Source organism: Aquila chrysaetos, chromosome Z (genome assembly GCF_900496995.4).
Source record: "Aquila chrysaetos chrysaetos chromosome Z, bAquChr1.4, whole genome shotgun sequence".
In the NCBI taxonomy this organism is placed as follows: Eukaryota; Metazoa; Chordata; class Aves; order Accipitriformes; family Accipitridae; genus Aquila; species Aquila chrysaetos.
In genome coordinates, this window is record NC_044030.1 from 1136 (window position 1) to 17154 (window position 16019).

General features: G+C 61.8%; 3 protein-coding genes across 4 annotated transcripts; 1 reads left to right on the top strand and 2 right to left on the bottom strand.

Moving 5' to 3' along the window:
• Positions 1 to 3457: 3457 nt before the first annotated feature.
• On the top strand, positions 3458 to 5691 carry PLD3 (phospholipase D family member 3). Its single transcript, XM_030004004.1, is given in 9 exon segments — positions 3458 to 3463; positions 3903 to 4023; positions 4102 to 4157; positions 4159 to 4230; positions 4425 to 4625; positions 4715 to 4854; positions 4923 to 5088; positions 5164 to 5264; positions 5368 to 5691. Coding segments are annotated over 9 exon segments (1128 nt in total). The 3' UTR covers positions 5633 to 5691.
• An 853-nt stretch (positions 5692 to 6544) lies between these two features.
• HIPK4 (homeodomain interacting protein kinase 4) lies at positions 6545 to 8209 on the bottom strand. Its single transcript, XM_030005221.2, is given in 6 exon segments — positions 6545 to 7148; positions 7151 to 7292; positions 7295 to 7407; positions 7410 to 7615; positions 7617 to 7774; positions 7776 to 8209. Coding segments are annotated over 6 exon segments (1437 nt in total). The 5' UTR covers positions 8001 to 8209; the 3' UTR covers positions 6545 to 6555.
• Positions 8210 to 9545: 1336 nt separating this feature from the next.
• Positions 9546 to 13314, bottom strand: PRX (periaxin). Of its 2 annotated transcripts, none has more exons than XM_030005222.1 (5): positions 13165 to 13314; positions 12808 to 12921; positions 12599 to 12722; positions 12319 to 12506; positions 9546 to 11257 (listed from the first exon to the last, which is right to left on the bottom strand). In XM_030005222.1, the coding sequence occupies exons 2-5, from the start codon at positions 12811 to 12813 to the stop codon at positions 10646 to 10648; spliced, it is 930 nt and encodes a 309-aa protein (XP_029861082.1). In that variant the 5' UTR covers positions 12814 to 12921; positions 13165 to 13314; the 3' UTR covers positions 9546 to 10645. The 2 variants fall into 2 exon arrangements, with proteins under 2 accessions (XP_029861082.1, XP_029861083.1); XM_030005223.1 differs by having other exon boundaries at positions 12808 to 12952.
• Between the last annotated feature and the right edge of the window lie 2705 nt (positions 13315 to 16019).

The following is a 16019-nucleotide window of genomic DNA, read 5'->3' on the forward strand; positions in this document are numbered from 1 at the left end:
CAGGCTGCCTGCTCTGCCACCCCCTGCCCCCTCCTCCTGCCCCCATGCCTCTTCTCCTGCCCACGCCCCTCCCTGCCGTCGCCCCACACGGTCGCCCTCCCTCTCGCCCCCACCGCCCTACTTGCCTCTGCCTTCTTTCCCCACTCCTTCTGCCCACTCCTCTGCCCCTGCCCCTCCTCCCCCACCAACACCACGCCCTGCCCCTCTCCTGCCTTCCCACACCCTCCTCTTTCCCTCCGCGCCCCCTCTCCTCCTGCCCCACCCACCGCCCCTGCTCCCTGTCGCTCCTTGTACCACCCTTGACCCACACGCCTCTGCACCGCCTCCTCCTCCGGCCCCCCCTGCCCCACCCCACTCCCTCCCCCTCTCCTGTCCCACACCTCCTCCTCTTCCCTCCTGCCCCCTCCTCCTGCCCCACACCACTGCCCTGCCCCTTCCTCCTGCCCCACACCCCCTCCTGCCCCCTCCCTCCTGCCCCACCCCCCCTCCCTGCCCCCCCTGCCCCACACCTCCTCCTCTTCCCTCCTGCCCCCCTTCCTCCTGCCCCCCAACTGCACTGCCTCCTCTCTCACCACCTCCTGCCCCCTCCTCCCACACACCCCCTCCTGCCCCTCCTCCTTGCCCCCACCCCCACCTGCCATTCCCCTTCCCTACTGCCCCTTCCTGCCCCCACCTCCTTGCCCTTGGTCCCCTTCCTCGTGCCACCACCCCCTCATGCTCCCTTCTCCTGCCCCAACCCCTCCCTGTCCCCCCTACAGCCCAACCTACCTCGCTTTCCATTTTCTGCCCACAGCCCTTCCGGCCCTCCTCTCCTGCCCCAACACCCCCTCCTCTTCCCTCCTGCCCCCTTCCTCCTGCCCCACACGCCTTCCCTGCCCCTTCCTCCTGCCCCACACCTCCTCCTCTTCCTCCTGCCCCCTCCTCCTGCCCCACACCACTGCCCTGCCCCTTCCTCCTGCCCCACACCCCCTCCTCTTCCCTCCTGCCCCCTTCCTCCTGCCCCACACCCCTGCCCTGCCCTTCCTCCTGTCCCACACCTCCTCCTCTTCCCTCCTGCCCCCTTCCTCCTGCCCCACACCCCTGCCCTGCCCCTTCTTCCTGCCCCACACCTCCTCCTCTTCCTCCTGCCCCCCACACCCCTGCCCTGCCCTTCCTCATGCCCACAAGCCCCTCTTTCCCTCCCTGCCCCCTTCCTCCTGCCCCACACGCCTTCCCTGCCCCTTCCTCCGTCCCCACACCCCTCCTTCCCTCCTGCCCACACCCTGCCTGCCTCCCCTTCCTCCGCCCGCCACATCTCCCCTCTAATTCCCTCCTGCCCCACAACCGCTTCTCCCTTCCCTCCTCCAGGCACATGCCCCAACCTCCTCATCTCCTCCTGCCCCCTTCCTCGCCCCACACCCCTGCCCTGCCCCTTCCTCCTGCCCCCCCCACCTCCTCCTCTTCCCTCCTGCCCCCTTCACTCCTCCGTCTCTCCTTCCTCGGCTCCTCCCTCCTCCTTGCCCACTAACCTCGTCCTCCCCCGCCCCTCCCTCTCCGCCCCCCCTCACCTCTCCACTCCCCATCCTGCCGCCTCCGGCCGCCGCGCCGGCCTCGGCTCTACCGGAAACACCGGTCACTGAGCGCCGGAAGTGACCTCGCCGGCCGGCCCAGCGCGTTACCCGTCGCGCACGCCGGGGCGGTGGCCGCTCTAGGCAGCCCCGGCGCGGGAAGGTGGAGGGGAGGGGGGGGAGGAGGCGGAGAAGGAAGGGGCGACCATAGAGCGCTGGAGGACCGAGGGCGCCCCCCAGCGGGCGGCTCCGGGAACAGGCGCCCCTGCAGACGCCGGTGTCTCGGTACGGGGAGGGGGGGACGGGGAGCACGCGGCACCAAGGTGACCTCGTCCTTGGGCGGTACCCCTGACCCTTGAACCTGCCCTGAGCACCTCCCTGTCCCTAAATGTCCCTAAATATGTCCCTGGCCATAAAACCGCCCCTAAGCCGGGCCCTGGCCCTAAACCTGTTCCTAAATATGTCCCTGGCCATTTAACTTGGCCCTGAATATGTGCCTGGCCCTAAAACCGCCCCTAAGCTGGGCCCTGGCCCTAAACCAGGTCTCTTAAATATATCCCTGGCCATAAACAACCCCTAAACATCACCCTGACCCTGACTGTAGCCCTAAACCCACCCCTCAACATCATCTTAACCCCAAAACACAGCCCTGACCCCCCCCTCCCCCCAAATTCAGCTGAGACGGAGGGTGACACCAAACTGAGCTTAACCTTCCCCCCAGACCCTAATCCCTCCTGACCCTAACCTCTCCCACCCTAACCCCCTCCCCCAAAACAGGGCAGGGTTTGGGGGGGGGGGGGCTGATCCCTGGGGCCGAGCACCCCCTTTTTGTGGCATCCCTGAGGCACAGGGGAGGGGTCCTGGGGAGTGGGTGGGGGGTCTGCACCCCAAAATTGGGGTGCCCCACCCTATTCCAAAGGGGGACCAGCCCCAATGGCAGGGGTGGGAGGAACAGGCACTTCCCCTCCCCGCCCCAAATGGGTCAGGGCACGTGAGCACCCCGATCCCGTGAGTCAGCCGGCAAAGCCTCTGCCCCGCCTGGGTTTTTGGGGGTCTTTGCCCATATCTGTACCCTGAAAACCCCAGTCTGTGCGCTACCCCGGAGGGGGGTCCACCTGGTCCCGGGCGTACAGAGAAATCCGGTTTGTTCTGTTCCAGCCTCACGCTGGGATGAATCCCGACGGCACCTACAAGCAGGTATGGTGCTGGTGGCGCCCCGAATCCCCAAACTGGGAGTCATGGAGCTCCCTGCCCTGTCCTGGCACCCTACAACCCCAAATTGGGGCTCCCCATCGCTCCCTGCCCCGTCCTGGCACCCTAAAATCCCAAACTGGGGTGCCCCATAGCACCCTGCCCAGCCCCCTACAACCCCAAACCAGGGTGCCCCATGACCCCCATTTCCACCCAGACCCTGAACCCCCACGGGGACCCCTGGTAATGTGGGGGATGGAGGGGCACCTTTCCCTGGGGACCCTGGGCATTTTGAGGTGGATTTTACCCCCAAACCAGCCCCCACCCTGGTTTGGGGTCCTCCCTACCCCAATTCTTTTCCCCATCACAGCTGGACCCACTGGAGAACCGTGGGGCTCAGCCCACCCGCTTCCTGCTGAGAAGGTAACTCCCCCGGTCTATGGGGGCCGGCTTCGGTGCTGTCTCGATTCAGTCCCATCCCTTGCCAGATGCCACTGGTATTGGGGGTGGCTTTAAACCCTGTAAATTAATTTATTCCTTAATTTCGGAGCACCGATACCCCCTCTCTATCCTAGTGCACCCGCGGTGCGTTGCTCTCCACCATCCTCCTCGCCCTCTTCATCCTCATCTTCCTCCTCTCAAATTCTCTCGTCTGAGGCTAGTCTCCGCAGTGATGCCAGAAGTGATGCTGGCGGCGATGCCAGATCCTGCGGTGACACATGCCGGTAAGACGAGCTTATGGGGGGTGACACTCCCCTGAGACCCTTGGCATCCTGATGCTAACAATGCACCATGTGGCGTGTCGCTGAATTTCCACCTATAGTGATCCGTTCCTGGTGGAAAGACATCCACAGTAGGGAAGACCTCTCCAGTGATGGTTCCGTGCCAAATCCGTCCACCTTCTCCACGTGATGAACCTCTTGGGGACCGTCAACCAACATCCTGGACATCGCCCGTCCTTCTTACTGTGACCACACTGGACCCACGCGGACACACGACACAGAACCCTCTGCAGCCCAGAGTCCGACACTTGCTGGCATTGCCAACCATGCACAAGCTCTGAGTTTTGGTGTCGTGAACCTGGTGCTGGCTGCCATTTTCTCTCCTTCCCATCATTTTTAATAATTTATGCTTTTTTTGGCCTCGAACCATGTGCTGATTCAGGGTGAACAAATCCTGGAAGAACTCCTCCAATTATCCCAGCGTGGCGTCACCATCCGAATAGCTGTCAGCCGCCCGTCGGCAAGATCACCTCTGAATGATCTCCAAGCACTGGAGCGGAGTGGTGAGTGGTGGAAAAACCCCCGAACTGTTTTTTTGGGGGGGATTTTGAGTGGGAGATGACCAAGTCGTGGTTGCGCAGGTGCTGCGGTGCGCACTGTTGATATGCCACGGCTCACTGGCGGCGTGCTGCACACCAAAGTTTTGGCTCGTTGATGGCACCCACCTCTACGTTGGGAGCGCCAACATGGACTGGAGGTCTTTGACCCAGGTAAGCAGCACGGCAGCACCATCATACCACCAGATGGTGCCGAACCTGTGCCGAACAGTACCAGGGCTATCCCAAAACTAACCCCCATCCCCATCAAGGGATGCTCAGTGCCATAAATTGGGACTTTATGGCATTGGACAGGGATGATGGCACTGCCTGGTGATGTGACAGTGCCACCATGCCGCTCACTGCAGGTGAAGGAGCTTGGCGCTGCCGTCTACAACTGCAGCTGCTTGGCCAAAGATTTAGGCAAAATTTTTGAAGCTTATTGGGCTCTTGGTGTTCCCGGTGCTTCCATCCCGGTACCGTGGCCGGCAAATTATTCCACCACCTTCAACATGGAGACGCCATTGGAACTGAAGCTCAACGACACCGATGCTGCCGTCTACTTCTCGGTACATCCCCAATTCACTGTGGTTGGTTTTCCCGGCGCTGAGAGGACTGGCTGTGTCGGTGCTTGATCCATCTCTGATGATTCTGGCAGAGCTCCCCGCCGGCTCTCTGCGCCACTGGTCGGACCCAGGATCTTGGTGCCCTCCTCAGTGTCATCGATGCCGCTGAGGACTTCGTGGACATCGCAGTGATGAGCTACCTGCCCACCACCGAATTCTCCCACCCCCAAAGGTTCGTATGGTCCTATGCCAACCCTGGCTTGCCAGCACCAGTGATGCCTGACCACTTTCCCTCCCTAGATTTTGGCCAGCAATTGATAACCGGCTGCGGAAAGCCGTCTTTGAACGCCGGGTCAAGGTTCGGTTGTTGGCGGGTTGTTGGCGACACAGCCAAGTGACCATGTTCCCCTTCCTCAAATCCCTTGCCGCCGTCGCCGATAATAGGACCCGCTACAGCGTGGAGGTGGTGGGTATTACAGCATGACCGCAGCGTGCCAGTGGGTGATGTTTCAGTGGGTGACGGTCTCCTCGCTCCCTGCAGCGGCTTTTCATGGTGCCGGCGAGTGCGGCGCAAGCCCAGATTCCCTACGCCCGGGTGAACCACAACAAGTACATGGTGACGGAGAAGGTGGCGTATATCGGTGAGTGCGGCGCAAGTGGCGGTGCCGCTGTGCGAGTCACTGCCAGCTGCTGGTGACGGTGGCTTGGGGGTGGTTTTTGGGGTCCCCCCCAATCTCTTTCATTTGAAATCCAACTGGTCTGGTGACTACTTCGTGCAGACAGCGGGATCGGCGCTGGTGGTGAACGAGACAGTGAGCCAAACCAGTGCCAGCACTGCTGCCAGCACCAGCACCATCCGGGAGCAGCTGCAGGCAGTTTTTGAGCGGGATTGGAGCTCCCAGTACAGTGCCGACATCAGCGATGCAGAGCGGGTGGGAGACCGTCTGCGGCTCCCGTTAGGTGCCGGGGAACAGACCACGAGTAGTAACCACAGGTTCTGGCTGTACTGAATCTGGCTGCCCCGCTCCAATTTGGGGAAAAAAAACAGAAAAAAAAGAGTTTTTCTGGACTTCGCATTCCTGTTATTGAGGTGGGGGGTCCTCCACGCCGTGGTGGTGGAGCGCACTGGGCCTTTTGCCGACATACGCACATGCAACAAGGGAAGAAGCTGGGATGCCCGCTGCAAGTCTCAGCGTTGGTTTGGTACCAAACCTATTCTGGCAAAGAGTTAGATGAAAGTCGGGTGTAACAACAAACCATTTATTGGGGGATCATTGCAAAAACCAGAGCTGACAGCATCCGGCACAGCACATCCTAGTGCATCCCTGGCTACATTATCCTCTACCAGCATGGAGCTGGGTTTTACCAGTTGGTGGGGTGACTGAAGATGAGGAAGAGGAAGGTCTCTGGTGAGCTCTTGGCTGCCAGGAGTGTTGGCCCAGGTTGATTGTCTGGGGTTGGATCAGTGGTGCTGTGAGCGTTGCCAGTTCTGTGCTGGAGGGAGCGTTTCCGGGTGAGCAGCAGGGGCACTCCAGCCGTCCCCAAGCCCCATCCTCGGGGTGAAGGGTGGGACGTTGGGGGCTTGGGTGTTGCCGTGTCACTGGAGCTCTCTCTGTGGGGGGGGGAAGAAGCATGGGGAGGGGGTGAGTGGCACCCGTGGGTGGGGTCCCGACCCCTTTGTGGGAACCTGGGGCACCCAGGGACCCTAAGCACCCATGACATGGGGCACCAGGGACCACAAGCACCCATGATGTGGGGTACCAGGGACCCCGAACATCCAGGGACCCGAAGCACCTGGGGGACACAAAGCCAACCCATGGACCCAAGACCCAGTTACCAGAGCAACCCTCACCATGTCCCTGTCTCCGTAGTGAGAATCCCCCTTCACCGTGGCCGTGGCCATACCTTGGTGTGGAGCGAGGTGTACGGTCTTCTAGGCAGGTTCTGCCTCCACGAGTGGCACAAACCAAAGAACTGCTTCGAATTGCAGTGGCGTTGTGCTGCGTCCCCGTCTGCCAGGGGACCCCAGCAAGATCAAGTTACTGGCAGTGGGCTCCGTCTTGGGACGCCGGTGGTGCTGGCGGTGCCGGTTGCCGTAGTGGGTGGGGATGGGGGCTTGGCAGACATCCTGCTGGCTCTTGTCACTGGTGTCCCCAACCACTTCACCACGGCGAAGCCTATCTATTCTGGGCGATGGCACTACGTCGTGATTCTGCACCCTGGTGTAGGCGGGTATGAAGGCACCTTCCTCCATGCCAGGGAAGATCTCAACCGTGCTGGCATCCTTGTGGCATGCTCTCAAGTCCTCTTGGCAGAGCTGGTAGTACCGGGTGGCCTTGAATCTGGACTTCACCTGCTGCAAGGAGATGAAGGGATGCTTGAGGGCGGCGCTGGGCATGATCCTCTCATGTGAGTCCCAGGTGAGCATCCTCTTGACCAGCTCCACCATCCCACACAGGTCAAAGTGCTCGGCCAGCGCCTCCTGGCCAGGATAAGACACGGGGCGGATGTTCACCACCGCCAAGCATCCAGCGAGGAGAAGACATACTTCCTCCTCTCCATTGGCTTCCCCATCTCCTTGCCTGGTGGTTTGAGCTGCCAGGAACCAGTGGGATGTGGCACCCGTTGGAAGAAGGACCACGTCTTCCGGGCAGCGCAGAGCAACTCACACCCCGTGGTAGCCCCAAGGTGGAGCAGATGTAGCGGACCTGGTCGTACTCATTGACGCCCAGTTGGTAGATCGTCCAACCCAATGAAAGCTCAGTCCAACCACACCCAAGACCCTAATGTCCACCTTCTCGCAGAAAGGCAACCCCAACAAGATCTCTGGTGACCGGTAGAAGCGGGATTGGATGTAGGGTTCCTTGATGTGGCAGACCTCAGTGACAATGCTCGCCGAGCCGAAGTCGATGAGCTTGACGCGGAAAGGATAGCGCGCGTGGTCCACCAGCATGATGTTCTCTGGCTTGAGGTCGGCGTGGATGATAGAGAGCCTTCAGCTAGCCATTACCGGCCAGCACTGGCGCTGTGATGGTACGGATGTGCCGGACGGGCAACGGCAAGAAGTTGTTCTGCTTTTGGAAGTCAAAGAGGTTTTGCTCCAGCAGCTCGAAGACCAGGTAGGTACAGGCACCATCTCCGAAGGACTCGAGGGAAACGGACGACGTGTGACTCTTCTGTGTTCACCTCCCGCAAGGCCTGCAGCAGCCTCAGCTCATTCTTCACCACCCTGCCATGGTGGCCTTCGTTCTTCAGGATCTTGATGGCCACCATCTCCCCTGTGCGTCTCCGCCAGCCCTGGGTCACCTCCCCGAATGTTCCCTTCCCCACCGTGGCCACCAGGTCGTAGTACTCGGCACCAACCACCAGCGTCCCCATGGTGGGTCAGCTCCTTGTCAGGGGCTTGGGACTCTCCACTCAGCACCCAACAGGGGCTTGGGACACCCAACTACTTCAACCTGGCCCCCAGCACCACTGCCCATTCCGGCATTGCCATGACAACACCTTCTGTTGCTGACATCGTCCCCGGCAGCAACCGCTCCCCTATGCAAGGGGCTGCAGCCTGGGTGGAGGAACCCCCTGAAACCCAGCCCAGGTCCCCCAAAACCCAGCCCTGGTGCCCCAAGACCTATCCCAGCCCCCTAAAACCCAGCCCTGGTCCCCCAAAATCCATCCCCAATCCCCCAAAACACATCCCTTGTCCCCCCAGGGCCCAGGCCCAGCCCCCCCAAAACACATCCCCGATCCCCTGAAACACATCCCCTGAAACCCATCCCAACATAATCCATCCCAGCCCCCCAAAACCCATCCCGGTTAAGTACCCTGAAACCCATCCCTGGTCCACTAAAACCCATCCCCAGCACCCCAAAACCCACCCCTGGTTCCCCAACCCCATCCCCACCCCTGAAACCTATCCCTGGTACCCCCAAACCAATCCCCAGACTCCGTAGACAAGCTCAGGGCTTTTTTTGGGGGTTAACATTTATTTATTCTGGCTGAGTTAAGAGCAAGGAGCTCTTGCAGGCAAGTGATACTGCTGCCCACCCCCCCACACCCCCTGGTTAATATTAACACCTGGAAAATGGGCCAAAAAAAGCTTCAAACACCCCCCCAAAAAAAGCTGGATTAGGAATTTTTTTTGGGGGTAAAGGGGTTAAAGAGGGTCTGGGGGAACAAGTGATGCTCCACCACCCCATCACTTTTTCAGGGGTTCCCTGAAGACCCCCATGCTCAGGGACGGGGGGTGTTCACTGCTCACCACAGGGTTGGGGGGTCAGTGCCAGCTTAGGCAGCTGAAATTTAGGGGTCCCCTCACCCCTGAAACCCCCCAAATTGAAGCGTGGGGTGACTTCTGTCATCACTGGCCGCTGGTGGAATTCAGGGTCCCCAGGGGAGCGCTCCATGTTGGGTAACCGCATCTTCCCCACCTTGGGTTGGGTGATGGGGGGCTCCGGTGGGGACCCCCCAGGGGAGAAACCCACCCTGGGCATCCACCGCCGTCGCCGGGCCTTGCCCTCCGCCTCCCCATTGACATGGGGGTGGGGGTCCGCAACCCTGTTGTCTTCTCCTTTCTCCTTCGGCTTCACCAACACCAACACTGCCTTCTTCACGCTGCCCATCCTCATCCTCCCCTCCCCTTCCAACCCGCTCCCAGCAAAACCTGCACTGAATTTTGGCAATTTGACCCTAGACTGGCGTCCCGGTGCTCCATCCTTCCTGGTGGTCTCCTCCATCCCATCCATCCCTGGCGGTGCCAGCTCCAACATTGGCACCTTCAATGCCGTCACGCTGGTGGGTTTTGGTATCTTCCGGCTTACTGGCTCCTCTGGTTGTTCTACTGGCATGGTAAAACCCACAGCGGGGACGGAGAATCGGGGAGTCAATGGTTGCACCCCCCCATCAGCCGTCGCCCCCCTGGTTTTCAGCTTCAACAGGATCGTGCCGGGAGACTCCGGCATCTTCCTTCCTGCCGTGCCAATACTCAAGCTCTCGGCACTTCCTCCACGTCTCACCATTTTGGGGTCCCCCCCCAGTGCGGATGTCGGGGCTGGATCCCCCAAATTTCGGCAACTTCACCACCCCACCCAGCTCTGGCCCTGCAGGGAGTTTAGGCAACGACGGCACGCGCCGGCTGCCTGTTGCCGGCAGGGCGATGCCCACCCGTGGTACCCGAAGCCGGGGGGTCCCAGGGGACCCCAGTTCCGCTGACCTCCCGTCGTCCCCCCCAGAACCCCCAATTCCCAACTGTGGCAACTTCATCATTGCGCTGGCATCCTGGGGACCCTCCTCACCGCCAGCACCCTTGTCCCCATCCTTGACACCAAAAGGTGCTAGGGATAATTTGGGCACCTTCAGCTTGGCCCCGGCACCGGTGGCACCAGCCGTCCCCAAAGCCAGGTCTAAGGCCACCGCGGGACCGGCGACGGCGATGCTGGGTGGCGCTGGCACGGTTGTGCCGCGGGATGCCGGGGGATACCCGTTGCCATCGCTGCCCGTTTTGAGCTTGGCAAGGGACAATCCGAACCGCGGCAGGGTGAATTTGGGGGGTTTGGGTTTGGCGCCGGTTGCTGGCACGTCCCCGGTGAGCTGTGCTGGGGTGGCGATTTCCACCGCCGGCAGTGGTGCTTTGGGCTCCAGCTCCAGGCTGAGCTTTTGGAGCCCTTTGGCAAACCTGGCTGCCATGTCCGGTATCACCGCAGCAACCCCCTCATCCGGCACCGCTGTGGTGTCAGCACCCGCTGGCAATGCCAAACCCACACCAACGTGCGGCACGGCGATATCAATGGATGGCACCACCGCTGCCGGGAAAGCCAACCGAGCCGGTGCCGCTGGCGGCGACTCTGGCCGCCGTGCTGGCAGCTTCACCTCCAACTGCGGCTGCTCAACGGAGATGGCTGGCTCTAGTTTGGGCATGCTGAGCTCAGGGACGAGCTCCACGGCGGCGCTGGGGATGGCGATGCCGATGGAGGGGACACGGATGCCGGTGAACCCCCCTCGCGTGCCGGCATCCCCCTCCTTATCCTCTACTCGGGCCACGCCGCGGAATTTGGCAGCTTGGTTTTCGTCACTGGGCTCCCCCCACCCTTACGGCTGCTTCTGGGGGTGTCTCCCTCCCCCAGCTTGATTAGGGGTTGACTTATGGTTGCGATGGGCTCCGGCATCACCGCCGGCAGCGTCAGTGCTGGCACAGCCACCTCCAACTGCGGCAGCCGTAATGCCGGCTCCTTGGCTTGAAGGGTGGCCGGTGGTGCCGTGCCGGCGAGGCTCAGCCCCATGGAGACTTTGGGTGCTGCCACCTCCACAGCCGGTAACCGGGTGCCAGTACCCGCTGGCACCTCGGCGGCAATGCCAGGAAACTCCGGTTTCACTGGTTGCTCCTCCATCGCTGGTGTTTTGCGGGCTGCCGCTTCCTTCACTGTTAACCGGGATGGCGTCGCACGTGGCCGCTTGGGCTCCGCTGCTGGCAGCACTGCAGTGGACGTGGCGGCTGGTGCTGGTTTGGCAGTGCTCTGGCTCTTCACCAGCTTGGGGAGCTTGGGAAGGGCAAACTCCACGGCCACAGTGCTGGCAGCTGCTGTGCTCACCGTGCTGGGTGCCGGTGGCGGCTTCTTGGAGGGCGTCAGGATCGGGATGCTCTGGGTGAGGTGGGGGGAGATGGGACCTGGCACCCACTGCGCTCAGGTGTGCACCCATAGGGACCCCTGAGCATCTGGCATCCCCTGTGCTGCATCCGTAGGGATCTCCCCAAGCATCCCACATTCATTGTCCTGCATCCATAGGGACCCCCTCAAGCACCCTACATCCCCAGTCCTGCATCCATAGGACCCCCCCCTCGAGCTTCCCACCTCTGATGCTGTATTCATAGGGACCCAACCCCCAGGCATCCCACATCCCTGTTCTGCATCCATAGGGACCTCCCCAAGCATCTTGTATCCATGGTGTTGTGTTCATAGGGACCCTCCGAGCATCCCACATCCTGGTCCTGCATCCATAGAGAACCCCCCCGAGCATCCCACCTCTGATGCTGTATCCGTAGGGACCCAACCCCCGAGCATCCTGCATCCCTGTTCTGCATCCATAGGGACCTCCCCAAGCATCCTACATTCATGGTCCTGCATCCATAGGCACCTCCTTGAGCACCCTACATCCCCAGTCCTGCATCCATAGGGACCCTCTGAGTACCCTACATTCCCAGTCCTGCATCCATAGGGACCTCCCAAGCATCTCGCATCCCAGTCCTGCATCCATAGGGAACCCCCCGAGCGTCCCACCTCTGATGCTGTATCCATAGGGACCCGACCCCCGAGCATCCCGCATCCCTGTTCTGCATCCATAGGGACCTCCCCAAGCATCCCACATTCATGATCCTGCATCCATAGGGGACCCCCCCTCGAGCATCCCACCTCTGATGCTGTATCCATAGGGACCCAACCCCTTAGCATCCCGCATCCCTGTTCTGCATCCATAGGAACCTCCCCAAGCATCCCACATTCGTGATCCTGCATCCATAGGGACCCCCCCCAAGCATCCTACATCCCCGGTGCCACATCCATACGGCACCCCTGCCCTGAGCATCCCGCATCCCGGTCCTGCATCCATAGGAACCCCCCAAGCGTCCCGTATCCATGGTGCTGCGTCCATAGGGACCCCCCACCCCAGCATCCCACATCCCAGTCCTTCATCCATAGGGACCTACCAGCCTGGCCACCTTCCCCTGATGTCCCTCGCTGCCGGTGCTGGTGCTGCCAAGGGGGATGCGGGTACCGGGTGTCCGACGTCGGAGGCAGAGCGAGACCTTGCAGGACCTGGCACTCTCCAGAACCCGTGCGACGTCCTCAGGGGGGGCCCCCTCGAAGAAAACCCTGGCGCTGAGGAGCTGGTCACCTATAGGGACCACAGGGGCTGTCACCCTGAGTGCCACCCTTCCCCTTAAATCCAGGTGGGTTTCGGGGGACACACCCCCCACCCCCCCCCACCTTGGTGGACGCGCAGGGATTTGGGCGCCTTGGCGATGTAGAGGCCGTGGCGGTCACGGGCCACGGTGACGCCCGTCACCCCGGCCTCGGGTGCCGTCTCCAGCTCCACCAGCTCCGCGTCCTCCTATGGGGCAGAGGAGGGGTGGGGGTGGGATCTGGCCCTTCCCCCCTGCCCCACGCATTGCCCCACCGCCCACCGCAGCCCTCACCTCCATGGGGGGATGGGGGGGGGGGGTCCCCTCCTCCAGGGGGGTGTCACTGGGGTCCCGCGAGAGACACAGGCGGTGGCAGGGGCTGGCGGCGCTCCGGCAGTGCTCAGGCTTCTGCAAATGGGGTGCACGCGCCCCCAACCTCCTGTTGCAGACCCCGCAACCCGCCCCATTGCAGACCCCCGACATTTCCATTGCAGCCCCCTCACCGCTCCCGCTGCAGCCCCCCCACCTCCCCAATGCCCCCTGCCCCACACCCGCAGGCAGAGTGCAGGCAGCCCTAGAGCAGAGGGGGGCCCCCTTTTCCACCCTGCACCCCCAAACCTCTCTGCTGGGATCTGCCGAGATCCCCCTTACCTCCCAGCTCCTTCCCACTTCGGCGCTCCGCTAGGAAATACTTGTGTCCCCCCCACAACCCCCCAACCAGGATGGGGGGACCCAGGCGTCCGGGCCCCCCTAAAAGAGAACCCAGGCGTCCGGGCTCTCCATCCCACGCCTGCTCAGCAAAGGTCACTGGCTCCACGCCGGAGACCCCCCCTCCTTTGCCATCGCACCCCTAACTTCCCGCTGGCACCCACCCACACACCGGCAGGACAAGGGGGTCCCTTGTCCTGGGTCCCCCCCACTGCCACCTCAGGGGAATTCCGGGAATTCGGGAGGCTCAGCACAAAATCCCGTGGGACGGGGGATGGCATGAGGCTGGATTAGGCTGGCCAGGCCTGCGGCCGCAGTGATGGACTCCTGGCTCAGCAGCTGGGAGTGAGCCGAGTGGGGGAGAAGCTGGAGGGAAGGGGGACACATCCTGCAAACCGTGATCCCCCCCTGCCCGGGTCTGCCCTTGCTCTGGGTGTCAGTGCCTGCATATGCAATCCGCAGGCTGCGCAGGTGCATGGGTGCACAGGTGCACAGAAGCATGGCGCGTGGGTGCAGGGGTGCATGGGTGCATGGGTGCACAGTTGCATGAGTGCACAGGCGCAGAGGTGCATGGGTGCAGGAGTGCATGGGTGCAAAGGTACATGGGTACTGGGCTAGTGGGCTGCAGGATTTGGGGCCACCCCTGGGCTGCGGGGGGATAGCACCTCTGGGACCCTCCCAAAACGCCCCTGGGATCCCCCCCATGGGAGCCTCAAAGCACCCCCCGGGACCTCCACAGCACTCTTAGGGACCACCATAGCACTCCCAGCACGCCTGTAGCACCTCTGGGACCCTCCATGAGACCCCTAAAGCACCCTGGGGACTCCCAAAGCACCCCCAGGACCCCAAAGCACCCCTGGGACCCCCCCCCATAACACCCTTGGGACACCCATCACATCCCCGGGATCCCCATAGCACCCTTAGGACCCCCAAAGCACCTCTTAGACACCCATAGCGACCCTGAGACCCCCATAACACTCCTAGGACACCCATAAAACCCCTGGGACCCCCATAGCACCCCGAGGACTCCCACAGCATCCCCAGGGGAGCCCAGACGCCTGGGTCCCCCCCCGAGCAGCCGAGCAATGTGCTGACTCAGCAATCCCATGCAGCAGCACCCATGGGCGCGGGTGGACATATGAATGGAACGATTGATGGCAGGGTGGTGCGGGGGCCCCGGGGGAATTCGGCAGCACCCGTTGCACCCACCCCAAGCCTTGGTGAGGTGGATGCTGGCACTCTGAGCTCTTCCTGGCACCCAGGGGTGCTGCAGGCCCCCTCAGCATCCAAGGGTGCTGCATAGCCCCCCCCCCCAACACTCAGGGGTGCTGCAAAGTCCCCTCAGCACCCAGGAGTGCTGCGAGATGCTCCAGCATGGCTGACCACCCAGGGGTGCTCATGGCCCCCCCCAGCACCCATGGGTGCCCCACTGACACCCCCTCCCCATGCAAATACCTGGTGCTGCTTGGTGCAGGGTGGGGGCCGGAGTCGGCAGCCAGGGGTGGCATATGTGTATTATCCAGGTTTCCAAGCACTGAAAGGCCTTGGGGAACCCCAAAACTTTCCTGGGGGCCCTGGACCAGGAGTTTGCTCCCTTAGAGGTCCCAGAGTCCCCAAACCCCTTGTGGGATCCCCCAAAATTCCCTTAGGGGGCCCAGCTGAGCTCAGGAGCTCCAATGAACCCCAAAACTAATGCAGTGCAAGGCAAGAGCCCCAGCGCACTCTGGAAGGCAGCAGGGGCCCCTTGAAGATTTCGGCAAAGCCCGGCAAAAGCCTTGGGACCAAACCGTGTAGCGAAGCACGGTACAGAGCAAACATGGAACCTCCGGCTGGGGTTAAACCATGACACCGCTAAACATAGCTGCCCCTCTCCCATAAGGCAGGTCTCAGACTCTTCGCTACTGCTTTCAGGATGTCGCCTGTGTCGCCTTATTGTTTTAAAAATCTCTCGCCAGCAAGTGTTGCTGTCACTCCCACAACCCTGATGCCACTTGCAGACCAATACAGCAATCCCTGGGGCTTGCTCCGGGGGAAAAATCCTGTTCCACAGGTTGCCTGTGCTGCTTCTCCTCCCTAGGTAATGGGTTGTGGGGCAGGGACAGAAGCAACCACCTGGAATTGTCTGTTCTTTGCACTTGACTGCCGTAAACGCTCCAGCCACTTGGATGCTTTTTGGTACGGAGGCAATGAAGATTACGGCCCGGGCTGCGGGTGGGAAAAGGGCAGGGAAATGTAAGCCCTGTACGCCCAGTAAGCAGTTACTGGCCTTGGCTGGTCTAAACTGGGCTGAGGTGTCCGTCACCTCTCACCCAGCTGATGCTCAAAGACGATCGTTAAGGGGATGCTGCTGCCCGGCGGCCGCGACGCGGTACTGCCGATCGCGAGCTGCGCATGCGCGGCGGCGCGTTTAGCAGCGCGCTCGCTGCTGCCTCCCATTGACCAAAATTCGGTACTGCAGCCTCGAAACGGCGCATGCGCAGCGTCGCATTTTGCGGCTACCTCGCTGCTGCCACCTATTGACCAAGACTCCTCGTTGCAGCTCACAAGCTGCGCATGCGCACTAGCGCATTTGCGGCGCTCTCGCTGTTGCCTCCCATTGACCAAAATTCGGTACTGCAGCCTTGAAGCTGCGCATGCGCAGTGGCGCCTTTTGGGCCAGCGCTCGCTGCTGCCACCTATTGACCAAGATTCGGCACTGCAGCTGGGGGGTGCGCATGCGCAGTGGTGCGTTTTACACCCCTCTCGCTGCTGCCAGCTATTGACCGAGATTGGGCACTGAGGTCTTGAAATCGCGCATG